This window comes from Fusarium tjaetaba (assembly GCF_013396195.1).
Source record: "Fusarium tjaetaba strain NRRL 66243 chromosome Unknown NRRL66243_c0000063, whole genome shotgun sequence".
Lineage (NCBI taxonomy): Eukaryota > Fungi > Ascomycota > Sordariomycetes > Hypocreales > Nectriaceae > Fusarium > Fusarium tjaetaba.
The window spans coordinates 78,864-103,524 of NW_023501259.1; the positions used below are offsets into that span (position 1 = coordinate 78,864).

The window sequence follows — 24,661 nt, forward strand, 5'->3', positions numbered from 1 at the left end:
TTGAAATTGTCAAGACAGATGAGCCTCCTCTCATTTATAAATATACTTATGCAGACGCAAACGAATCATCTTATAAGAAATTAAATAAGAGATATGGTATGATATTTTCAGACATGGAAATCGGCAGTCTATATGTATTAGCACTCTTATAAATATTATATTTATTATAAATAAAATACTTTAAGAAATAAGTCTTAAAAATTCCTATGCTAATTATTAAAACTGTAAGTATAGGGTATCAAGATTGTTAGTTTAAAAAGTCTCCGTAATTTAACCTTATATTCTACAGATCAATAGGAGCTGTAAGTATAAAGAGAGGAGGCTACCTGTTCCGCTATAAGGGCGATACCAGCTATAAGTAGCCAATGTCTTCTCAGAGCGGCATCACTACTAGATTTATCGCCTAGCTATTTTTAGCTTTGGAGTCCTGTTTTATATATACTTTATCCTCGGCCAGACCGTAGGATCCTACTCTTGCAGGACTCCCCCCTAGCTTTAGTGATGAGACACAGTGTCATAACAGAATCCAATTCTCCGATTGAACTTTTTGCCATTGCGAGCTGGGGCTGGCTTATTCTCGTCGGGTGATGGTAGATCCTCCGACGTTCACATACGTTCCTCCGAAGTCAGCAACAGTTTAAGTGGGTCACGGAGGGACTCTGTCTTGGAGAGGCGCCCAGGTTGTCTCCTCTGTCAATTGCTGCCCCAGGTTCTAGCCAGAAGGAACTTACCCCAGCAGGCTCTATAAAGTCCACTGAAGGATAAACACCATAATCTATAACATACGGGAGAAAGCTCGTCTCTCGGGATTCTACTATGTCGCTGGCACTAAAAATCGCATTAACTGTTCTTACCAAACTGCCCAGGTGCTTACGAGAAGCCATCATGCCTGACATGCGAATCCCCACCATCACCAACGACCCCTCCAAGGTGCAGCTGTCCCGCATCGCTCACGTCTACTTTGAACATCCAGACCTAGAGACGTTCGACACCTTTGCAGCCGACTTTGGCTTTGTCAAAGAAGCTCAGATCGGAAATACCATTTACTACCGCGGTTATGGTATAGACCCGTTCATTTATGTCGCGACCAAGAGTAAAGATGGAAAGCAGAGATTCCTCGGGCCAGCTTTCGTGGCTGCTTCTAAGGAGGAATTTGAGAAGGCAGCTGCTCTGGAAGGGGCTGAGAGAGTATCTCTTGATCATGCGCCTGGTGGGGGGAAGATGATCAAGTTCAGTCGACAGGATAACACATTCTTCCATGTTGTATATGGTCAAGAAGAGAGAAAAGTTGACTCGGAAGAGCCTACAGCGACACATGAGCAGCAGGGACCATACAACAAGCCATTCACAAAGCCAAGGCGAGGTGAGTGACATATGCTTATTACCGTCTACTTTCACATGCTGACTATTCCTAGGAAAGTACCAACGCTATCACCCTGGGCCAGCTCTGGTCCACAAGCTTGGCCATTTCGGCTACGTCGTTCCCGACTTCGACAATGAGCTCGCATGGTACACCGACCACTTCAACTTCGTCCCTTCAGACATCCTCTACCACTGGGACTTCTCCAACATGGATGTGCTCACATTCATGCACCTGGACCTTGGCGATGAGTATTCTGATCATCACTGCTTCTTCATGCAGCGAGCTGAGCCTCACGTCAAGAAGATATACTGCCATCACACCTCTTTTGAAGTGGCAGATTTTGATACCCAACTTCTTGGACATGAGTACTTAGCTAAAAAAGGCTGGAAGAGTGTCTGGGGAGTCGGACGACATGTCTTGGGCAGTCAGATCTTTGACTACTGGGCTGATCCTAGTGGCTTCAAGATTGAGCATTACACTGATGGTGATGTCGTTAATCGGGCAACGGGGACTAACAGAGACGTCGTTGGGCCTTTCTCTGTTTGGGGTCCCGAACTTCCCAAGGACTTTGGAGAGAGGGGCGCATGAACAGATCTAATCTAGCGAGACTGGGGACTAGATTCTATCATATTGGATATTGGTATAATTAAATTGAGTTTATGGGAAGTAGCTATGTATCAAAAATGGAATATGGATTTATTTGTGCTGTTGCTCGGCTTCCTCGTGCTGCTTCTCCTCTCGAATTGATCGAAACTCTTCATTGAGCTCAATTTCCGAAGTCGGTATGACTTTCGACCTGAGCCGGATCTTGAATATTGCGTAAAGCACTGAAGCGACCTTGTTAGCCTCTTGTGTCGCTGCAATAGTGGAGATTTCAGACGTACCAGCAAAGATGGCGATGTTTATGTAACATGTGATGAATCCTTGAGCAGTGAAGTGGCCCTTCACGAAGACGTCAAACCCTGAGATATAATCAGCCAAAACATTCGCTTTTGAGAAAGGGGACATGGGGGAGATATATGACGTACCACAAAACAGGATAACTAAGGAGACCACGAGCAACGTCGCCCAAGCCACGTATGGCTGGAGGGGACTCTTGTAGGGAAGATCTGGATGCGTCAGATAGGTTTTGAGGAAGATTATTGTGTGCGCATACCTTCTCTACTGTAGCCCTGCTTCTTGAGGCCAGCAAAGAAACGGAGATAGGTCGCCTGGATGACCACCCAGCCTATGAGGCCAGCAACAGTTGTGATGTTTACAAACCACGAGAACACCACAGAAGTGTTATTGACAACCGTCAGATACACCAGTGGAGACAACAGGCAGCTCATACCAACTGCATAGTGAGGGGTGCCGAATCGGTTGCAACGTTGGAAGAACTGCGGAGCGTGACCGTCGCAGCTGAGGCCAAAGAGAGTTCGAGAGGCGATGAAGATGCAAGCAGATCCACTGCTTATGGCCGAGGTACATACGACGGCGTTGATGATTGAGGGGACGACTGATACGCCTGATCGCTGGAAGGCAATGACGAATGGAGACTGTGAGGCGGTTCCGGTAGAGACGCCAAGGGCGGGGTCGTTGTATGGTCTAAAATGTCCTCATTAGTACTTGGTATCTCTCAGGATCACGGGAAGTACCCACACAATAAGACCAACGATGAAAATACTACAGAAGTAAAAGAAGAATATTCTGTAAAAGGTCTTCTTTGTCGCAGCTGGGATGAGCTTTCTCGGATTTTTTGTCTCAGAGCCTGAGATGGCCACGACCTGAATATTACCGTAGCTGAAAGCAGCAGGGAGCATTGCTTTCCAGAACGCAAGAAACCGCCCAGCTGAGCCTTCTTTGATATAAGTATTGAACGCTCCTGGATGGATCCAGTACCGAAAGCCAAGCCGTTCGTGATTCGGTGCTCCACCGAGGTCAATTACCAGTCCACCTATGATGAGACCAATGATGAGCATGATCTTGAGGGAGGCAAAGACTACTTCGGACTCGCCGTAGAGTTTGGCTCCGCAAAGATTGGCGACGATGATGAAGACGAGGAAGATGGTGATCCAGACGCCGGGATTGATGGATGTGTTCCAAAACTGAACGAGCGTGGCTGCGGCGCTGATCTCGGCAGGCATGTTGATTGCCATAGTGTACCCTACTTGAGTCAGAATATCGCAATGGTCGGCCGTAAGTAGGATACAGCTTACAGAAGTTCCAGCCGGTGGCAGCACCGAGTGCAGGCTCGACGAACTTGGTCGCGTGACGGACGAAACCGCCAGTCGATGGCATAAATGCCGTGATCTCTCCTGTGGTATACGCGACACCCGCTGTCACGAAACCCATGAGTGTATAGGCTAGCAGAGCTCCAACTGGACCTGCTGTCGCGATGACTTGGCCAGAGCTGAGGAAGAGTCCCGTTCCCTACCAGTGTCAATTCTGTTGGAGTTAAAGCAGAAGGAAACTTACAATCATGCCAGCAACAGCAATCATGTTAATGTGGCGGGATCCAAGCTCTCGCTTAAGGCCGCTGGAGGGAATAACCTCCGTGTTTCCGCTGCCCATCTCAACGTCTGCCGGCATGTCGCTGCAGACAATCTTTTCGTCCTTATCCATTGTCGCCTGGCTATCAATGATATGTTGCTAGATGGGTATCAAGCAGGACCTTGGACTCAAACAAAAGTCGGAGAGGCTGCAGTTTATAGTCATTGACAGACGAGGATGCTGTCCCAATGCTTCAGTGACTCAAGTCATGTTATCTGAGTCGGCCGATCTTCTCCATTATTTATGATGGAGACCGACTCCAGTGGCTTATCGCAATGCATGGCTCGTTTATCATGAGGGGAAACAAGGGTTTAGCTTGAGTCGCCGGTGACACTTTAGAACGCCGGTGCAGAGACGCGGGGAAATTCGCCGGTTCGGCAATAAACAGCGACGCCTCATGGCCTAGACCATTCCGAAGCTTAACTATAATTTCGCCGTGTATCGATGCAAGCGAAAGCCATATTGTACATTTCTCTCTAGTTCATTTTCTTATCAGCCATGACTTCCACTACCGTTTCTGCTCATGATGACTCCTTCGAGCTGTATGACTTGAGAGTCGAGGTTGTTTGTCCGCCAGGCAAGAAGATCATGTGTGGAGCGAAAGAAGGCGACTACTTCACATTGAAGGGCGAGATGCTTTTCCTACCACCAGACCAGGGTATCAGTATCTACAGCCTTGGTAAGATAAAAGTTACTAGATAAGAACCTGGGCCATACTGATAATAACTAGCATCCGTCCTTCCGCTGCTACCGGCTAAGCAAAGGGTGACGTCTCCCAACGACTGGATGACTACAGATGCACTTATCGCTTGCCCTGATCCCAACTGTCCTTCGCAACTGAAGATAGTCAAGGAAGGGATTCGAAAGTTCAGTCATGCCGAGACGACTGTTGTTCCTTTGACTGGGAATTCGGGGGCCTGAAGCATAATGGAAAGGGTTGCGGTTGGATGTATAATATTCATTACTCTGTCTGCGGGAAGAATGATACATCCTGAGGGTTCATTCCAAACATTTCTGCCCACATGTCATCACACTCGAAAGGAAAGTCTAGGTTTTCCTGAGCTAAAAAGGATATATCTAGGGTTGCTAGATCGGGGGGACGTCGGGAGGATGAGCTACCTTCAGAGTCTACACTAGGCCCTTCGTTTATATCAAGCTCATCTACCGTCTGGGATATAGGCTCTGCAAGTCCTGTAGGACGACCCTCCTGGGATATTTGGTGTCTCGTCTGGTTCTCTAAAAGCTTCGTCGCGACTTTTTGTAGAAACGATGCTTGCAGGGTGCAACTAGAGCTTATGCATCCGGATTGGTTGGAAAAGACTTGCGCCGCTTGCTGAATGGCCTTTATACAAGTAGATTCTAGCTGGCTAGATATAAAATCGGAAAATACAAGAGTTATCTACAATGAAAGATTGTCAGCACAGTCCAGTCAAGTAAAGAAGTAGACCAACCTTGACGAGAAACGCAGCACTATAAGCTGTCATGACATGGATAGAGTCTTGAGCAAAGCAGACATGCTCTGGGAACCGTGATATTAGCTGCAGCATGTTGAGAGCACTACTATATGCCACCCAGACCGTGTCAATATGATAGTTAATAGTCGATTTGTTGGAGACGAGAATGCCATGTAGTGGTAGGGTATGAAGCTGAAGACGAAGGTGTGTGCCGTAGAAGCGGATGAGAAACTCATGGCAGGATTGTTCAGTCTGCGCTTTGACCTTTTCAGTCCACTTCTTCTCCCATCTCTCCATACGGCTGTCTAATAGGCTGACAAGTGGCGCGCTCTCACTGTGCGACAAGGATCGTTGCCGTGACTTGGTGACCAGGAGGGGAAATGCGGAAGAGGTGACGAGTCTCAACGTAGTGAAAGCTCCCAGAAGTTGGTCGTTTTCGATTGCTAAAGGGTCGTCGCACCAATCTTCTATTGCTTCGATGAACTCGCTGCATTCTATCATCCATGGCCGTCCAGTCTGAAGGCTGATACTTTATTGGGGTCAGTAAGTGAGCGCCCAAACTTTCGCGAACACATCGACGAAGGACAGAGGGACCATACCTCCGATCATAAACGAAGAGAACATACCACGTCCTCTCAATATTACGTCGTTCTCGCTTCTGGACTTCGGACTCTGCCGTGGCTGTAGCAGAACGGCAAGCCGACAACTTATGCCATCCCAGATCCATACATATACGAATCGCATAGCCAACAGATGTCCAGACTCTTGTGTCCTGCGGCTCCTTCCAGTAGGTGAGAATGAGAATTGCTTGCACGACTTCTACTGATTTGCTCCCTCTCCGGAAGACATTGGAAAAGAGGTCCTGGGCGTGATCGTACAGCTTCATGTAGAGAACGTGATTGAAGGCTTTTGCTGCCATGGCTAGCATGGAACTTAGGAGAAACGCAGACTTTGAACGAACATAAGGAAACGTATGGAGATGGGGATCAAGCTGGCTGATGTATGGATTTAGAACCGTTATGAAGCTGTTGGGATGTCAGTATATACACTCTTATGGGGTTGGATGATTTTGTGTACCTATCAAACAGAGACTTCGCTAGGGATGGAGTGATCAGCCCAAGTTCTATGGGATCCTCAAGTGACTCATCCCGGCTTCGCTGTCGCGGCACAGTTTCTTGATCCGCATTGAGAATATTGCCAAGAGAGAACCTCCCCTCCAGAGCCTCGTGATTGAGTAGCCCTGATGGTTGTAGATTATTCGCATCGCCTTCAGTTTCTGAGATATGGGCCCCTGCTGCCGCTGGACTCTCCAGACTTGGAATCGATTGTGGTGAGATGGTAGGGACTTTCTTCGCTTTCAAGATTCTATACTCGATGTCAACAAGGTAAAAATCAAAGTAGGCGGAATTGCGCACTTTGTGCCCGGCTTACGACCTCGACGGTGCTCCCTGAAAATACAATCGAGGGCTTTTCTGGTACAACGTTCACATTTAGACGTGTCCTGCCCCATGGGACGGCACTTCATCTTGACTCTTCGACATTGTATACAGGCATTAGCACTCTGAAGAGACGGACTTGACATGCTGCAGATGGGCTGATGCGTGCTTCGTTCAAAGCTCTGCACCTGGCTCTGGTATCGCCCTGGCTGAAGAATCGTCACCAAGCTTGCCTCCCTGCCCAATCAATGGTGGTTCTCGCCAAATCCGGGGTAACTAGTGTGGTGGAGTCTGCCGATAAGACGAAAGATACTGATTGGCTTGGAAGCTGATAAGAAGTTCCACTGGTTATCACGCCGGCTATGTCGGCATTCTAAGCTCATGTCTAAAACGCCGGTGCCGTTTTCTTGAACGCCGATGATTGCTTTAGACACCGGCGGGGTATTCTCAGTCATCATATTCAATACTGATATCAGTCTTTATCAAGACTAGTAATCCCGTTATCTCTAACTACACGAATTATTGGGACACTCAACCAGCGCGGCATCTATCTGAAATTTTCTTAATTCGAACCAATCAGTCATTATGGCGGTCTCTCACAATGGCAGCAGTAATACCGCTCACGTCAACATGATGACGGATAGCGTTATTGCGAACCTACCAGATGATGGTCTGAGGGTTATAATCCGCTCACTATTGGCATCTCACCCTAATATCACCACGAGCTTTGAAGATGCAACGCGACAATACCTTGCTCAGACCCAAACAAGGTCTTCCAAGTCCCAGTTCGCCACTCTTGATATTGCTGGACTGCAGAGGACCCAGAGGATAGCGCGCTGTATGCTTGGGTCCGGGCAAGCTTTCGATGGCGTCTCTATTCTCGACAACTTAGTTGTTCGCGGTATCCAGATCGGTCTCGAGTCACCAGAAACAGAGCAGCACACAGTTGCTTCATTCCTAGCTTCTTTGGATGGCGATTTGGTCCAAGCAATGACGGCCGTGACGAAGAAGCTGGCTGTGAGCTCGGGCGCACGAGTACTTTCTCCGACAGAACATAACGTTATCCAGAGACTTTTTGAGTCCCTCGCGCAGTGTCAAGAGATGCTGAAGGGCACAAGCATAGATTTTCCATACGATAGGGGGATGCTGACGACGGCAAAGATCTTGGGTGTTGTTTTGCCGGACTCGTCAGAAACGAAACTGAGCAAGATACCTTCGGACATTGCACGGCCTCCACTGGCTAAGGAAACCTTCCAACTCGGTGATAGAACACTACCTCGCATTTTCTCAGGCTTATGGCAGATGTCAAGTCCAGCTTGGGGATCTGCACAGATGTCAAAGATCATCGAAGGATTCTCGACGCATGTTCAAAATGGATTCACTGCGTTCGACATGGCAGACCACTATGGTGATGCTGAAGTTCTCTATGTACATATGCGATAGCTCAAGCGTCTTCAAGATTGACTAACATAACTACAGGGCCGCTTTCGCTCGATGTATCCCCATAAGGATGACATGTTTACTGCAACGAAGTACTGCGTGTTTCATCCCATGACTGTTTCCCGAGAAGCGGTGCAAGCCAATGTGAGCGAGAGATGTAGCAGACTACAGCAAGAGGTGATCGATCTGCTTCAGTTCCATTGGCAACTTGTATGTTGTGATAACTATTTATTGTATGATATCCTACTAACAGAATATTAGTGGGATAATCCCCAGTATATTGACGCGCTGCAATATTTGGCAGAAGACAAACGAGTAGCCCGGATTGGTCTGTGTAATTTTGATACAGAACATCTTGAACGAGTCGTTGAAAACAGTGTCAAGATATATACGAACCAAGTCCAGGTTAGTACTTCAAGAATCACTAACGGAACCGGCACTGACTAGATGCAGTTCTCACTAATTGACTCGAGGCCAACGTTCAAGATGGCAGATGCATGCTTGAAACATAACATCAAGCTGTTGACATATGGAACTTTGGTGAGCTGCTTTCGATGTATACTTGTCATACAACCACTAACAGATCATTTCCTCAGTGCGGTGGATTCATCGCAGACAAGTGGCTCAATCAACCAGAGCCAGATGTCTACGACACCAACATCACTCCCAGCCAGAGAAAGGTAAGCAAAACAGCCATATTCACGCATTAGAATACTGACGATAACTCAAGTATTACGGAATGATATGCAGCTGGGGTGGCTGGAGCCTGTTCCAAGAACTGCTCAACGTCCTACGCACCATCGCGGCAAAGCACAAAGTCAACATTTCCAACATAGCTACGCGCTGGGTCCTGGACTTTCCGTACGTCGGAGCAGTCATAATCGGAGCGCGGATTGGCATGAGTGAGCATACGAGCGATAATGCTACTACTCTCGGCTGGAGGCTGGATGATGATGACGGTAGGCTGATTGAAGAGGTCCTGGAGCGGAGCAATAGAACCGAGATGTTTGAGACAATGGGCGATTGCGGTAATGAGTACCGATGAGGAAATTGGAGATATCAGTTCAGCGGTGGCTCCGAGCTTCCAAATTGGGATGGATGGGAATATGTAACGTCTGATTAACACAATATCCACCTCGTGTATGCAGGTGGCCCGGTCGAGACTGGGCAGCTGGCCTCGTACCGAAAATTATTCTACGTGAAGCGAGTTTCTTCTGACCTATCACGCTTCAATGATTTGGCTTTGTAATTGTTCTCAAAAGTATTGTAAGCTTTTTTTGATATTATCTCAGCATTTGTCGCGATTACATCCATGGTATTCTAAGTGCAAAAGCTTGTGAATATCGACCAGTCATGAATGGTTGAAGTTGAGTATAAAGACAGCATCGGAACTTGTCCCACCAACAGACAAACCCAGTAGATGATTTTCATCCCACCACAAATCAGCCCTCCTCTGTAGGTCACTACGCGTCCCAATCACCATCTCCCCAACCTGTCCTTGTGACTAACACCCCATCACGCAGCAACCAAAACGATGCACTTCTTTACCGCTTCAGTCCTCGCCACGCTCATCTCCGCGGCCACCGCAGCTAAGCAGATGCAGATCAACTACTACAGCGACACCAAATGCAAGTCATACTCTGGTCAACTCGATGTAACATGGGCACAAAGCATTTACGCAGGAAAGACAAACTGCTACAACTACCATTATGGGTCTAGCATGTTGATCGCAGAGTGCCAGGCTGGAGGGTGCCTCTGCAATATCTATAAGTCAAGGGACTGCAATGACTATCTGGATCAGATGAGATATACTGGGGACTTCAAGTGTAAGACGGCAGCGAGCTTGGCCCAGTCTTTTGCCTGCTACTACAACGCCTGAAGTTCGAGCCGTGTTTCTGAATCAGGGGCTATATCACATATCCTTTTGTCGTATTAGAAGTTAGTTCTATAACAATACATGTCGCCGATTCTGATCAATACTAAAGCGCAAAAAGGCTCCAGACCCGGAGTTATAATTTTATGTCCAGGTAGTCTTGTAGTAAGGTTGTAAATTATAGAGGTATTACTAGATAGCATTAACCTTAAAGCAATGAAGATCTCTCCCAGTGCGCTCTATAGTAGTGTGTGTCTCTTATTAACTGATCAAAAAGGCCTAAAATAGAGTCAAGAAGCTAATATAAGAAGATACTGCGATACATTATATTATACTATAAACTGGCAATAGTAATCTATTACAATTGACATTCTTGCGAGCTACCCTGAAGAGCCCATTACATCATAACATCCCAGTTTAGCGCAGGGTTTTAATAATATCTACCAATATTGACCGGAGAATAATCTCAATGCTGGAAGCATATCATGTCTTCTTATGCATAAGGATTTATGCCCGGCTCAAATGCTAGAACATCATTGGTACGATCGTGCGTTGCAGCCCTCTACGTTCGATTTCCCCTCATCAGTGACCTCACAGAACATGAAGAAACAAGGCTTTTTGAAACCAGAGTTGATCACAAGTGCATAGTCACATACACCTCCTGAGTGACCAACAGTATGACGTTCTGGCCATTGCTACCTGCCTTGTTGGCTAGACAGTCTTGCTGCTATATGAGCAGTAAGGCTGGTCACGATGGATCTGGTCGATCAATCGCAATTGGAGATTACCCATACAGAACCATTATATGCAATAATTCAATTGGAAATATTGGATATGTTCACAATGTCTGAGAAGTTGTGGCCCTTTATGCGGACACTCGTCATCATGCTCATCGGAGCCGATTATGGCCTTTCCTATCTGACAGAGATGGCAGACACCATGATCGCAAAGGGCGTTGAGCCAGATCTTGGATATCAAGATGCTGTTCTGTATCTTGGATTCGAAAAGGCTTACGAACTTACTGGTGATGAGAAATATCTCGACTGGTACATCGGCCAGATCGACGGCCCCGTCGTTCAAGAGGATGGGACTATCAAAGGTCTCAACACATCACGGTATATCCTGGATGAGTACCGAATGGGTCACAACTATCTATACCTCTTCAATAAAACTGGAGAGTCAAAGTATGAGACGGCTGCCAATACCGTCAGACGTATGCTGGACTCTTATCCTCGGACTCCTTCCGGGGGCTTCTGGTAAGAGAGACATGCCAAACTACTGTCGCGTGGCAACTACTCAACGCTTCACAGGCACCAGCAATTCTTTCGTAACCAAATGTGGCTAGATGGAATTTATATGGCTGATTCATTCTACGCCAGATGGACGCATCTCTATGACTCAGACAACGAGACAGCCTGGGACGATATACTTCTTCAGTACAAGCTCATACATGAGAACACCATCAATGAGACAACAGGCCTTCACGTGCACGGATGGGTCGAAGGAACAGCATCATGGGCAGATCCAAAAACTGGCCGAGCGCCCAATGTATGGGGACGTGCTCTTGGCTGGTACTTCATGGCCCTCGTGGAGGTCCTGCAGTACTTCCCCACGTCACATCCCGGGTATGACCAGTTACTCGGGTACCTTCGATCTGTCGCAAAGGGTCTCAAACACTCCCGCGATCCAGATCTTGGCAGCTGGTGGCAAGTCATGAATGAACCTTACCCCGGACGCGAAGGCAACTTTATGGAGAGTAGTGGCTCCTCCATGTTTACGTGGGGACTACTGAAAGCTGTTGATTTGGGATATCTCGACTCAGATGAATATCTCGAAACTGCTAAGGATGCGTTCACAAGCTTGATTGACAACTTTGTCACTAAAGGCAACGATGGGTCGTTGGTGCTGAATAGTACAGTCGCTGAATGTGGTTTGACTAGTTCGAATGTTACATTTGAGGTGAGCACAGCTTTTCCGATGTCGATGACCCTTTACTGATGGCAATAGTACTACGTGAGCAGACCGAAGCTAGAGAATGGGCAAAATGGCGTTGGGCCGTTTATGCTGGCTTCTTTTGAGTGGGAGTCATGGGCGAAGGACGCATGAGTATTCCCAGGTTACAAAAGGACGATTGGATGGGGATCGGAAGTCAATCATGCGAGTTTTGCACATTTTGAACGAGGCTGGTAGCTGCATAATCTGGTCTCCTATTGGAAGTGGTACTATCTGTCGTTATCATTGTCCATGTTTGCTCATTGCTCTGCCATTTGTTTCATTGCTCCAGCGACACGCTTGTAGTTACAGTTATTGCACCACGCTCGTTACCTTCTCATTTGCGCATCTCGGCTCTGGTGTCGGAGAACGAGTCTCCGAGGCGGACTACTTCTTTGCCAAGGGCAGGATGTAGCCAAGAAAACAAGTGCCGGATGTTTGTAATTCAGCTGATACCAATGCGAAAATTGTCGCTGTACTCTGTTAATGTGTTTACTATAAAGGCCCTGAAGTTATGGCGAGTACACGCTGTAGTTAAGCGAGCTGCTTTCCCTTCAGGTCTCTTGCGAATTGCATCAGCACAGGAGAGAACTCTCATACATATTAAAAATAAAAAAAAGAAGTCTCATACTTTTCGGATACATCCAAGCCGGTACATATAACAGGATCTCAGAACTACCTCCGAAATATGCCAGATTTCTTGGTATACAAAGTAATCGCTGTAAATCTCCCGCGGGATTGGCTGGGCACGGCAAACAGTCGGATCCGGAGTAACATCGGAGGATGCCTGATCCCGCGGGTACACAACAGCCCCATCTGCCAAGGTCTTGAACAAGCTTAAGAATAACCTTTTCCCATCTCAAATCAACAACTTGGCTTGGCCCTGACATGATGGTGGAGTATTGCCCAGGCGGGAATAATCCACTATAGTGGGTAGTCATGCCCGGAGCTTCACTGTACAGGTCGCAGCAATGGACTCTCCGCCCTTGGCACGGGAAGACTCGGGCGTTTGCTGTGTATTTGGAGTAACATGCCCAGACTGGACGGGAGAGACGGGAGCTTTCCCCCCTCTTTGAGACGAGAGTTGCTGCGCAATTGGGGAATATGATGAGTGTATTGCGATTCAGTCAGCTTGGCGTGTGTACGGTTAGAGCGAAAAAAACATACGAGAGAATTGTGACTCCGTTTGACTTGATCGAATTGATGAAAGCGCGGAATAAGAATATACGCGAGATTTGTTATGGGCATTTTGGAGAGACTAAAGTGATCGAGGCTGGTCTATTGACCTAAGGGCCGGTAATACGGCGCTGAGAATAAGAGCCTCATTTTCAGCCTCTTCAACAACCGCCATCGCATCGTAGATGTCAATGCATAAATTAACTCTAAAACAACACCTCTAAAGAGACATGAGTTACAAGTAATCTGATCACCATTTGACACCGCTGATCTCTGGTCATTTATCTGGGGTCCGATCCAGTCTGTGTGTTTTACGCACGCGAGACCGTTTTTTGCCCCAGAACCCTTTTTTCTTCTCCAGTTTTTAAAAAACCAAGAAGATGAAATTCTTGCTCTTTGCCCCGGACTCTTGGCTCACACATGCAACCTTTTTCCCCAGCTTGCCCAGCTATGCCAATATTGGAGAGATGCGGGGTTTTCCCGTTTCTTCCATCGCCAATGTTTTTCTTCTCTTGTGTCTCGCTCATCTATAAAAAATGCCATCCACCGTCGTTTAGTCGCTCCTCTTGTTCTCGTGTACTCAGCCTTTTGCCCTGGTCGACTTCACAAGCCCTCCCTTTCTCAACCATCAATAGTCGTTATCTCTTTATTTGTTACGCGTTATTTGTCAAGATATGACGACCCCGAGTGAGAAAGCGGGCGGTGATGTCCCTCCGCAAGACATTCAGGTCCCGGGCTTTGATGTCAAGGCTCCCATTGACGAAAAGGCCGATACCGCCTCTGCCATTGAGAAGGAGCTCGGTATGGTAGAGGAAGGCTATCTCAAGAATGAAGGCCGTCTTCCTAGCCCTGAGGAGCAGATTGACGCTCTTGGTATTCCGAACTGGCGCGAGCTGGAGAAGAAGATTGTTCGTCGTCTTGATATGACTCTCATGCCTTGTGTTTGGTGTCTTTACTTCTTCAATTATCTCGACAGAGCGTCAATTGGCCACGCTAGATTGAGCACATTTGACGAGGATCTGAATCTGACTGGTTCCAACTTCTCTTCTGCTGTCTCAATTCTCTCTCTCGGTTATGGTAGGTTCCACGAATGGTTCGGCTGTTGAGATAATACTGACCTTTGCAGTCCTCGGCCAACTTCCCAGCAACATGTTGATCACCAAGATCCGACCTAGTCTTTACCTCTGTCTCATGGCTATTGTTTGGTCCGGTGTGAGTGTCGCTACTGTCGGAGTCAAGTCTTACTCTGGGCTCATGGGCGTTCGATTCGCTCTTGGCCTTGTTGAGGCGCCCCTCCTCCCTGGCGCTATCTACCTTCTTGGTTGTTGGTACGTCTTTGGTCCTCATATACCGATATGATCTCATGTTGACATATTGTCCTAGGTACACACGAAAGGAAGTAGCTTTTCGCATGGCCATCCTCTACTCAGCTCAAACAATTGCCTTCTGCTCAGCCGGTCTCATCGCAGCCGCCACTTACGCTACTCTCGAGAAGGCCCACGGCCTTGCTGGCTGGCAGTGGCTATTCATCATCCTCGCCACCGCTGGCGCTGGCTCTGCCATGATCTGTATCTGGTTCATCCCCGATTATCCCGACTCGACGACCGGCAGCGCCATGTGGACCATGACTGAGGACATGCGAAAGGTTGCTGCCGCACGTGTCATTGCTGATCGTCCTTCAACCACCGAGGCCAAGACTGGAGCTTGGGAAGGATTGAAGCTTAGTGTTCGCGATCCTAAGCTCTATATCCTTACTCTCATGAACATCACCATCTCTGCTGCCTATGGTTTCTCCAACTTCTACCCTTCTATCGTTCGTGGTTTGGCTGCCGATTGGGGATACAGCTCTGTCATCGCTCTTGTGCTCACTGCGCCTCCTTACATCTTTGCTGCTATCGGCTCTTATGTCAATGCTTGGCACTCTGACAAGTAAGTCTCAACTGATATCGTTCGTCAGACAATTACTGATAGTCTCGTGAAAGGGTCAAGGAGCGAGGTTTGCATTATGCAATTCCCGTTGCGGTCGCTTGTATTGGCTTTATCGTCTGCTTGGCTACCACCAACCCCCAGGCCCGCTATGGAGCTTCCTTCATCTACGTCGGCGGCATGTACATTGCCAACCCTCTCATCATGGGTTACGTCAGCGGTATGTTATCAATGTTGTTGGGCCATTTGATATGATACTGACTATTTACCAGGTGCTCTTGCAAAGACTCCCGAAAAGCGAGCTGCCTCCGTTGCACTTTGCAACCTTCTGTCTCAAATCGGTAAGTTTACTTGCACCAATATCCCTAAGTACCAACTAACAAAATCTGCTAGGAAACTTCACTGCTCCTTTCATGTTCGTGACCAAGGAGGAGCCTCGCTATATCAGTGCCTTCATCGGTATGATGGCCTTCGGCTTGACTTCCAGCGCTTGCGCCATTGTTATGAAGATCTGGCTCAGCCGCTCCAACAAGCGACTGTTGCGAGAGGCGCAGCAAAATGGTACTGTCTACCAGCCTTATGTCACCTAAGTATCCAGCAATTGTATCCTGCACAGCCTCCATGTCGCGTTGGGTTGCTGCAAAGTGGTATGACTTGAGTTGCTGTTAGATGATGAAAATTCTTTTACTGGGTGGCATAAACGATATGGAATGGGAAAGACTGTGATTCTGGAGTTGCAGGCAAATTGCTACTCGATGCAATCAATTTGAGTTATGTACTATAGCCTCCAGAGTCATTATTTACAAGAAGTGCAAACTCTTATACCATCCACATCACAAATCCTTTAGCTAAACTGCCACCAGTTGAAGTTGAACAGAGAGCCAGATCCAGATCCAGTGAATACAAAGAAGAGATCACTCGTGCCAGTAGCACCGCCGACGGGGCACTCCACGGTCTTGTAAGTCTGCCAGTTTCCAGTAGTCGTTACCGTGCAGGTACCAACCAACTTGCCCGTCTTGCTTCCAAGTCGAAGCTCAATCTTTCCACCGCTGCTGTTAGATGCAACACGGGCGCTGAAGCTTTTGGCACCGGTGCTGCCAAAGTCGACTCCCTTGACCTTGATGTAGTCACCATTGTCGATGTAGGCAACGTTGAGGCCACCTTCGCTGCAGACCTCAGTCTCGATACCCTCAGACCAAGCGATAGTCTCTGCTTCTTGCTTGACGTAAGGGTTCAAAGACTTGACCTGCGCTGGGCCTTGTGTAGTCATCTGGATCTCGGGGATCAGACCGTCGGAACCATACTTGAAGCTCTCGACAGCCACGGACCGGGTGTACCCGCTGCCTCCGTTAAGGGCACCATTGTGATAGAAGAAGTACGAGTTGTTCTCAAAGTCTATGATGCCGGGATGGTTGGTGAAACTTCGGCCCGCCTTGTTCATCACGACACCACGGTAAGTCCATGGTCCAGTGGCGCTGGGTCCTGTTGAGTAGCGGATATCCTCGGAACAGCAGTTGGCGGCGTAGATCATGTAGTATAGATTGCCACGCTTGTACAGCCAAGGTCCTTCTTCGAAGGTAGTAGGACGCTGCGCATTGTTGGGTCGGCTGCCGAATCCAGCTGTTGTGAGCGATACCTTGTTGATGCTACCACTATAAGATAGCATATCCTGGTTGAGCTTGACGTAATACAAGCCAGGGTTGCCCCAGTAGAGATAGGCCTGGCCATCAGTGTCGATATAAACCGTGGGGTCGATCTCATTGTTCTCTACCAATGGCTTTCCGAGGGCATCAGTGTAGGGCCCAAGGATGTTGGTACTAACACCAACGCCAATAGCCATTCCTCCCGTCTTGGCATTGCGGACAGGAACGTAGAAGTAAAACTTTCCATTTCGAGCAACGACTTGACCCGCCCAGGCTCTGCTGTTGGCCCAGCTGAAGGTCTTTAAGCTCATGGGGACACCATGATGTTGCCAGTTGACCATATCAGCTGATGAGAAGAGACGCCAGTCTGTCATGTTGAAGTCGGTAGAGCCGTCGTTGTCATGGCCTGTGAAGAGGTAGACGCGGCCGTTGTAGACCATTGGAGCTGGGTCTGCGGTGTAGATGTCTTGGACGATGGGGTTGTCTGCTAGAGCAACGCCAGTGAGGCCCAGGAGGGTGCTGACGAACAGCAATGGGGAGGTCAGCCACATCTTGAGTACTCAGCACAACTGTTGACGTGTATCAATGTCTTGCCAACTCAGGCTGTTGAGGAAGAGTGATTCTATGATGAGATTGTTATAAGCAGTTCGAGGTCGCCTTTAAATATTCGACCCTATGCTGACATGTAGGTCTAGGTTCCCCGCATAAGAATGGTAGCTACTCAAATTTGTTGAACGACCCTGTTAGCTCAGAGATGCATGAGGGTTAAACGAGCGAATCCCGCTTTGGCACAAATAGGCTATGATATCTTCGTAAGATAACAACAAACAATTTGCGCGCCTAACTGGTATGCGGACATGAAGACATATTTAACACTGAGCTTGAGGTTACTATTTGCGCGCATCGTCCAACTGCAGCTATTCATGAAAGAAGAACCCGGATAATCGGATCAAGGTGAATCATTTACTAGAAACAGACAGCATATCGGCGGAGACTCAACTGATTGGCACGGATACGAGAAAGACACTTCGAGTCATGTTTCAGTCAAGGGTGAGATCAACACAAATCATCTGATGTAGCCTTGCTTCATCTGGGGTACTCCATAACGGAAGAGGCATTCCGTCAGTCAGAATGGGGATGTGATGACATCTACCAAATGCCGACTGCTGCAAGTGCCGATCTTCCGTTAAGCGATCCATATAAAACACGCCCAAATTAGGCTAATACGCCGTTTAACGTCGTTCAGCTCCCCTTAATTATCGGGGTAGTGACGAATAGATGAAGCGTCCGGTGATTTCATCCCCATGGTTTGACCACGTTTGTTTCAGCCTGAAGTTGGCGCATCGTGCATAATGCGGGGTCCAACCCTGTAATAAACATTGGCGCGTTTTCACTCGTGGCTCTAGATGGGCCATGTATTTCCGTGAGAACTCTAAGAAGTCTGGACGCTGATCCCTGTTCAGCTAAAGCGCACCAATCGTTTCATGTCAAAACTCTCAATTGAAGTGTCGGCCCTTTTCTTATAAGTTGAGGTGAGAAATACTGTGAACGAGTTCCTGTTCGACAGCGCTCTTTTGTTCTTCACGATTTCAACATGCGTGCTATTTTTGGCCTCCTCTTCTCGGCCGCTGCCGCTCTGGCAGAAACGTTTACCAACCCTGTTATCTGGGAAGATCTCTCCGATGTGGAAGTCACTCGGGCTGGGGATGCCTACTTCATGACTGCTTCGACGTTCCACTACTCCCCCGGAGCTCCAGTTCTTCGCTCATACGATCTCGTCAACTGGGAGCACATCGGGCATTCCGTCCCTGTCCTCGACTGGTCCTCCAAGTACAGCCTTGAGAACGGACAGCGAGCTTACGTCAAGGGCATCTGGGCTTCTTCTCTGCGATACCGCGAGAGCGACGGAAAGTTCTACTTCGTTGCTTGCATTGAGTTTGGCAAGACCTATATCTACAGCGCTTCGAGCCCAACTGGCCCCTGGTCCCAGATCTCAACCATCAACAAGTGCTACTACGATGCTGGCCTGACTTTCGACACTGACAGCACTCCTTATGTTGCCTATGGACGTGGTGATCTTCATATCGCCCAGCTCTCCAAGGACATGAAGACCGAAGTCAAGGAACAAATTGTCCTCACACCGCCATCTACGCTTACTCTCGAGGGATCTCGCCTGTACAAGAAGGATAACAACTGGTACATCTTCTTGACACGTCCTGCCACCGGACAATACATCGCCAAGTCAACCAACGGACCATTCGGAACATACAATCTCAAGATCATCGCTGATAACCTCAAGCTTGCCACTGCCCCACGTGCTGGAGCACCTCATCAAGGCGGTCTTATCGACACACCCAACGGCAAGTGGTACTACATGTCTTTTGTGGACATGTACCCTGGCGGAAGAGCACCAGCTTTGGCACCTATTACTTGGGGCAGTGATGGCTACCCCAGTATCACCCTCGTTAATGGCCAATGGGGCAACTATGACTACCCACTCCCTAAGCGCACGGTTCCCAGCCCTATTGGTACTGATACTTTCACTGGTCCCAACCTCCGAGCTGATTGGGAGTGGAACCATAACCCCGATACCAAGAGCTTCAGTGTCAACAATGGCTTGACCTTGAAGACCGCTACTGTCACCAAGGACCTGTATCAAGCTCGCAACACCCTCACTCACCGAATCCGCGGCCCTCAGGGAACTGGCACAGTCCTCATCGACTTCTCCAAGATGGCCGATGGTGATCGCACTGGTCTCGCTGTTCTTCGCGACTCATCAGCCTGGATCGGCATCGAACGCGAAGGAAGCAACTTCAACCTCGTCTTCAACACAGGTCTCAGCATGAACACTGACTGGACCACCAAGTCCACAGGAAGTGTCTCAGCCCGACAAAACAACGTTTCTTTCCGCAAGGTTTATCTCCGTGTCGCCGCTAATATCAGCCCTGGTGCTGCTGGATCTGCTGTGTTCAGCTATAGCACCGACGGCAACAGCTTCACCAACTTTGGGTCTACTGTCTCGCTTGGTAATGATTGGCAGTTCTTCCCCGGGCATCGTTATGGTATTCTTAACTATGCTACCAAGGCTCTTGGTGGATCCGTGCTTGTTTCGCGATTTGATAACAAATAATCGCCATGTTTGAGCTTCATCGTATATAGTTGTCAGGTACATATCGAGAGAATAGTAAATACTTATCAACAACTCTCAGTCTCACGCTTTCATACCTTGGCAGTGATAATGACTTAGAAAGGCTTCTGTTATATCGGACTCAGTCTTGCATAGCTAAGTGTGACAACAGGCACCACTGCATAAGAAGAGGGTACTAAATGAAGCTGTAGATGTTTCTCTAAACTTGGGCTATCTCATCTAAATCTTTTATCATGGTCTGAGATTTTGCTGTCTCCCCAAATTCAAGCCCTCCGTGGTAAGACCCCCATATAAGGATACAAGGGCTCATGTGCAAGCTGCAGGACCGTTCAGACGATCCGGACCTACGATTGGTCTTCATCGGATCTGCTGATGGCGGGGGCCTTATTTCGTAAGCTCTGTGCTAGCCCTCTTTTTCGTTTCACTATATGTCTCTTAAGACCAGTTTATCCACGCATGCCCGTACAGTCGGGGCCAGAACCTCTTATGAGTCAAAATAGGATGAACAAAGATGTCTTTACTCATAATGACTATACCGTGGGATGGGTCTGCGCCTTGCCGAAGGAGCTAACAGCCGCTACCGCCATGCTGGATTATCATCACCCAGCACTATCGAAGCCCCGAAACGACATCAACTCGTATACTCTTGGTTCCATCGGGCCTCACAACGTTGCCATTACTTGCTTACCAAAGGGTATGATAGGGAATGTCCCAGCAGCAACGGTTGCTAGTCATCTAGTCACTACCTTTCCCTCTATCAAAGTCGGTCTTATGGTAGGTATCTGTGGCGGTGTACCATCCAACAAGGTCCGGTTGGGGGATGTTGTTGTTGGTACATCCTCTGGCGACTATCCTGGAGTAGTGAAATGGGATGCTGGCAAGGTCCATGGCCAGGGAAAGTTCGAACGAACGGGATCACTTAACAATCCACCTCAGTCACTGTTGACTGCTCTTACACAGCTGGAGACGCAACACAACCTGATCGGAACCAAGATACCCGAGTATCTCGAAGAACTGAAACATAAATCGCCAAAGCTTGCTGCTGTGTCTCTACGACACAAGTCTCTCAACGATGTCTTGTTCAAGTCATCTTACGAGCATGTTGTGGACATAATTTGCGAGACGGATGACGAGGATGTAGATGAGGGCGAGGATGAAGAGCAGGACCCTTGTCAGTTCTGTGATAGATCTATGATTGTGAAAAGGAAGGACCGAGAAATGCGCATACACTCTGGTCTGATAGCATCAGGCGATAAGCTGGTCAAAGACGCTGCATCACGCAACAAACTCAACAAAGACCTCGGGGGACAGGTCCTCTGTATCGAAATGGAGGCTGCGGGTCTTGTCAATCATTTTCCTTGTCTTGTTATACGAGGTATATGTGACTACGCCGATTCGCACAAGAACAAGGATTGGCAGGAACACGCAGCTATTGTAGCCGCAGCCTTTGCGAAGGAGCTCTTACAGTATGTGCAACGAAATGATGTCGAGGGCGAGCGTCCACTGAAGGACTTGTTGAACGATGGTAAGATTTCTCTGTTCCCCACGCCCTATCAATAGCTGATAATGCATAGTCCACTCGCTTGTTTCCGAAACACGCGAGGATGTCGCTGAAATTAGATCCAATCAGAGTAGACGAGATGATATCAAGATTCTTGACTGGCTCACGACAATCGACTACGGCTTGCAGCAGAGCGAATTTCAGAAGGTGCAACAGCCAGGAACTGGCAGTTGGCTTCTCGATACATCCGAGTACCGAACCTGGTTGGAGACACCTGGGCAAACTCTCTTTTGCCAAGGCATCCCAGGTGTTGGAAAGACTATCCTGACATCGGGTCTGATAGATCACCTAAGCTCCAAACTTTCTGGGGGCTCTGCAAGTGGTATAGCATACATCTTCTGCAACTTCCAGAGACAGGATCAACAAACCACCGACGGCCTTCTTGCGTGTATTCTAAAACAGCTTTCTGCCGGTTTGCCGTCGCTGCCGGAGTCCTTGCGGTCTCTCTACACAAGCCATGCTATACAACGGACACGACCATCTTCCAGAGAGATCATTTCTACTCTTGCGTCTATGATATCTGAGCACTCGAGGGTCGTTATCATAGTTGACGCACTCGATGAGTACGGGAGTGCTCCCGGCGCAAGAGAGCCCTTTCTAGTGCAGCTTGCTCGACTACAGCAACAATTTGACGTCAATCTCTTTGCCACTTCAAGATATGACACCACAATCTCTTCTGAGATCAGATCCAGCTTCCCCAACAGCATGAATTTAGAGGTCAACGCAGTGAGTGATGATATTGGCACATACATCGAAGGAAACTTCAACATATTGCCTCCTGATATCCGGCAAAACAAGGACATTCGCCAGGATATAGTGGAGTCTCTCCAAGTATCTGTGGACGGAATGTATGTTATCATAGAACAGGCATAAGACCTATTGCTAACAGTTTGCAGGTTTCTTTTGGCACGGATATATCTGAACTTGCTCAGCTTCAAGGTCTCTGGAACAGAGATACGAAACCAGTTAGCCATGTTCAAGCGAGGCAGTAGGAAGGGCAAAGCTAAAGCCTTATCCGATGCCTACGAGCAAACCATGACCAGGATTAAATCTCAGGAGTCAGATCACGCTATGCTAGCTAAGGGAGTTCTCCTTTGGCTTACATACGCGAGAAGTGAGTTGACTGTGGAGGATCTGCGATACGCCCTTGCGACAAGATCCAAATATCGCATGGTGTGCACACAAGACTTGCCCTTCGAGTCGACTATGATCTCTGTCTGTGCCGGACTTGTATCCTTGGACGAGTCGAGTAAGATCATTCGGCTTGTTCATTTTACCACGCAAGAATATCTTATCCAGAACCCCGACGAGCTATTCCCGTTGACGGAACAAGACATTGCAAGGACCTGCATGGCACACCTATGGGTTGACGAAAACGAACGCTACCGCTTTCTAGACTTTGACCTCGCTACCAGATCCTCGTATCCATTGTGGTGGTACAGCGCTCTCAATTGGGGTCTTCACGGGCGCGATTCCTCCATTCCAAACCATGAGCTTATCGAATTCATGAATGATGAGGCGACGGTCAGTCTTGCCATGAGAAACGCCCTGCAGAGATTCACAGTCGGTTACTTCTTCATGAGGCACCTTCACATAGCGGCATATTTCGGCCTGGCTGAGCTAGTTGAGAATATCCTTGACAGGGGGGCAGCGGTAGATATAGTGGACCGGACTGGGAGGACTCCCCTTTCATATGCGGCTGAACAGGGCTATGAGGACATTATGGCAATGCTCCTTGAAAGGGGGGCGGAAGTTGATTCTCAAGATGGTGGCATTCCCGATCGGAAATATCATAATGAGAATGCAGGACGTACCCCATTGTCATTTGCCACAGAGCGAGGGCACGAAGCCGCAGTTCATATCTTGATAGGGAGTGGGGCGTCTTCCTCGGTGAGGTCCAAATCTGGACTTACGCCACTGTCTTATGCTGTGGAGAACAGACGAGAGAGTCTGGTTAGGTTGTTTCTTAACACGGAACCTGGCGACATCAGCATTGAACTAGGACGAGCAGTCGACAACGAACATGAAAGTATTGTCCGACTTTTGCTTGAGCATGGCGCCGAAGTCGACTGCTCATCAACCCCTGGTATGACGCCACTGCTTCGTGCAACACGCGCCAACAACAAGGACATCGTCCGTCTACTACTGGCAAATGGTGCGAACCCAGATCCTCTCTATAGTCTCTCTACACCACTTTTATCTGCTGCCGTCAGAGGGTATGATGGTATTGTGAAACTACTTCTTGAGACTGAGAGGGTCGAGATCGACCGACCGGATAGATTCGGGCGCACAGCTTTATCCCACATGGCACAACATGGGGAAGGAAGCCACCGTGAGAATGTTGCTAGATATGGGAGCCAATCCTGACACTGAGTCACAGGCGACATTCATTGGAGCACAATTCTATAATGGGAGAACACCGCTTTCGTTCGCAGCAGAGAAGGGGCATAAGGCAATCGTTGAGCTTCTCATCAACAAGGGGGCAACAGTTGGTCTAGGACCTACCAACGAAGCCAATAGTACCAGACTGGCACCGATTTCATATGCTGCGAGGAACGGGCACGAAGGTGTTATTCGAGCTCTTGTGGAAACCGGCCGAGCTGACCCGAATTCCCCGGATTACAAAGGGCGAACGCCGCTTTCTTATGCCGCAGGAAAGGGTCTGACGTCTGTTGTCCGACTATTGCTGGAACAATACAACGCTGACCCCAGTCATATGGATAAGGATGGACATACCCCTCTTTCAGATGCTGCTAAGAGTGGCCATGTTGGTGTAATCCGCGAACTCCTAGATACGGGCAAGGTTGGACCGGACTCTGTTGATGGATGGGGTCTTACACCTCTTTGCCATGCTGCCTTATGGGGGCACAAATTCGTCGTACTTTTGCTTATTGAAAAGGGAGCAGATACTGGCTATGTTATTCCCAGTGGAGACTGGAAAGGAAAATCAGCTTCAGCGATCGCAACGAGATATGGGCATCAGGCAATAGTTGACATCCTCGGCAAGAGTCAGTAACAGCTATGGAAAACCACAAATATCTTCAAAGCAAAGAATTGTACAAGAGCTCAATTGACTATCTAAGGTAAAGACAGATAGACATCTGAGGTAAAGACAGT

General features: G+C 48.3%; 11 protein-coding genes across 11 annotated transcripts; 8 read left to right on the forward strand and 3 right to left on the reverse strand.

Annotated features, from left to right (window-relative positions):
* Positions 1-885: 885 nt before the first annotated feature.
* FTJAE_3181 (metapyrocatechase 2) lies at positions 886-1,951 on the forward strand (the record flags this gene model as incomplete). Its single annotated transcript, XM_037349451.1, has 2 exons — positions 886-1,363; positions 1,416-1,951. 2 exons carry the CDS (start codon positions 886-888, stop codon positions 1,949-1,951), a joined length of 1,014 nt encoding a protein of 337 aa, XP_037209573.1.
* Positions 1,952-2,059: 108 nt separating this feature from the next.
* Positions 2,060-3,967, reverse strand: FTJAE_3182 (amino acid permease; the record flags this gene model as incomplete). Its single annotated transcript, XM_037349452.1, has 6 exons — positions 2,060-2,325; positions 2,392-2,472; positions 2,520-2,950; positions 3,005-3,509; positions 3,562-3,775; positions 3,821-3,967. The coding sequence occupies 6 exons, from the start codon at positions 3,965-3,967 to the stop codon at positions 2,060-2,062; spliced, it is 1,644 nt and encodes a 547-aa protein (XP_037209574.1).
* A 426-nt stretch (positions 3,968-4,393) lies between these two features.
* Positions 4,394-4,816, forward strand: FTJAE_3183 (4Fe-4S iron-sulfur binding protein; the record flags this gene model as incomplete). Its single annotated transcript, XM_037349453.1, has 2 exons — positions 4,394-4,574; positions 4,626-4,816. 2 exons carry the CDS (start codon positions 4,394-4,396, stop codon positions 4,814-4,816), a joined length of 372 nt encoding a protein of 123 aa, XP_037209575.1.
* Positions 4,817-5,310: 494 nt separating this feature from the next.
* Positions 5,311-6,874, reverse strand: FTJAE_3184 (uncharacterized protein; the record flags this gene model as incomplete). The annotated part of the gene is made up of 5 exons (XM_037349454.1): positions 5,311-5,878; positions 5,976-6,030; positions 6,079-6,374; positions 6,427-6,714; positions 6,765-6,874. The coding sequence occupies 5 exons, from the start codon at positions 6,872-6,874 to the stop codon at positions 5,311-5,313; spliced, it is 1,317 nt and encodes a 438-aa protein (XP_037209576.1).
* A 496-nt stretch (positions 6,875-7,370) lies between these two features.
* On the forward strand, positions 7,371-9,270 carry FTJAE_3185 (uncharacterized protein; the record flags this gene model as incomplete). Its single annotated transcript, XM_037349455.1, has 6 exons — positions 7,371-8,213; positions 8,265-8,435; positions 8,487-8,630; positions 8,679-8,765; positions 8,822-8,905; positions 8,956-9,270. 6 exons carry the CDS (start codon positions 7,371-7,373, stop codon positions 9,268-9,270), a joined length of 1,644 nt encoding a protein of 547 aa, XP_037209577.1.
* A 489-nt stretch (positions 9,271-9,759) lies between these two features.
* FTJAE_3186 (uncharacterized protein) lies at positions 9,760-10,104 on the forward strand (the record flags this gene model as incomplete). The annotated part of the gene is made up of 1 exon (XM_037349456.1): positions 9,760-10,104. The coding sequence occupies one exon, from the start codon at positions 9,760-9,762 to the stop codon at positions 10,102-10,104; it is 345 nt and encodes a 114-aa protein (XP_037209578.1).
* An 837-nt stretch (positions 10,105-10,941) lies between these two features.
* FTJAE_3187 (Unsaturated rhamnogalacturonyl hydrolase yteR) lies at positions 10,942-12,204 on the forward strand (the record flags this gene model as incomplete). Its single annotated transcript, XM_037349457.1, has 3 exons — positions 10,942-11,354; positions 11,409-12,057; positions 12,106-12,204. 3 exons carry the CDS (start codon positions 10,942-10,944, stop codon positions 12,202-12,204), a joined length of 1,161 nt encoding a protein of 386 aa, XP_037209579.1.
* A 1,736-nt stretch (positions 12,205-13,940) lies between these two features.
* FTJAE_3188 (tartrate transporter) lies at positions 13,941-15,782 on the forward strand (the record flags this gene model as incomplete). The annotated part of the gene is made up of 6 exons (XM_037349458.1): positions 13,941-14,343; positions 14,393-14,594; positions 14,650-15,195; positions 15,249-15,412; positions 15,465-15,533; positions 15,586-15,782. The coding sequence occupies 6 exons, from the start codon at positions 13,941-13,943 to the stop codon at positions 15,780-15,782; spliced, it is 1,581 nt and encodes a 526-aa protein (XP_037209580.1).
* A 254-nt stretch (positions 15,783-16,036) lies between these two features.
* Positions 16,037-17,386, reverse strand: FTJAE_3189 (endo-1 4-beta-xylanase; the record flags this gene model as incomplete). The annotated part of the gene is made up of 1 exon (XM_037349459.1): positions 16,037-17,386. One exon carries the CDS (start codon positions 17,384-17,386, stop codon positions 16,037-16,039), a length of 1,350 nt encoding a protein of 449 aa, XP_037209581.1.
* Positions 17,387-18,429: 1,043 nt separating this feature from the next.
* On the forward strand, positions 18,430-19,965 carry FTJAE_3190 (xylosidase glycosyl hydrolase; the record flags this gene model as incomplete). The annotated part of the gene is made up of 1 exon (XM_037349461.1): positions 18,430-19,965. One exon carries the CDS (start codon positions 18,430-18,432, stop codon positions 19,963-19,965), a length of 1,536 nt encoding a protein of 511 aa, XP_037209582.1.
* Positions 19,966-20,568: 603 nt separating this feature from the next.
* Positions 20,569-24,560, forward strand: FTJAE_3191 (ankyrin protein; the record flags this gene model as incomplete). Its single annotated transcript, XM_037349462.1, has 5 exons — positions 20,569-21,154; positions 21,227-21,508; positions 21,558-22,392; positions 22,441-23,760; positions 23,807-24,560. 5 exons carry the CDS (start codon positions 20,569-20,571, stop codon positions 24,558-24,560), a joined length of 3,777 nt encoding a protein of 1,258 aa, XP_037209583.1.
* Positions 24,561-24,661: the final 101 nt, after the last annotated feature.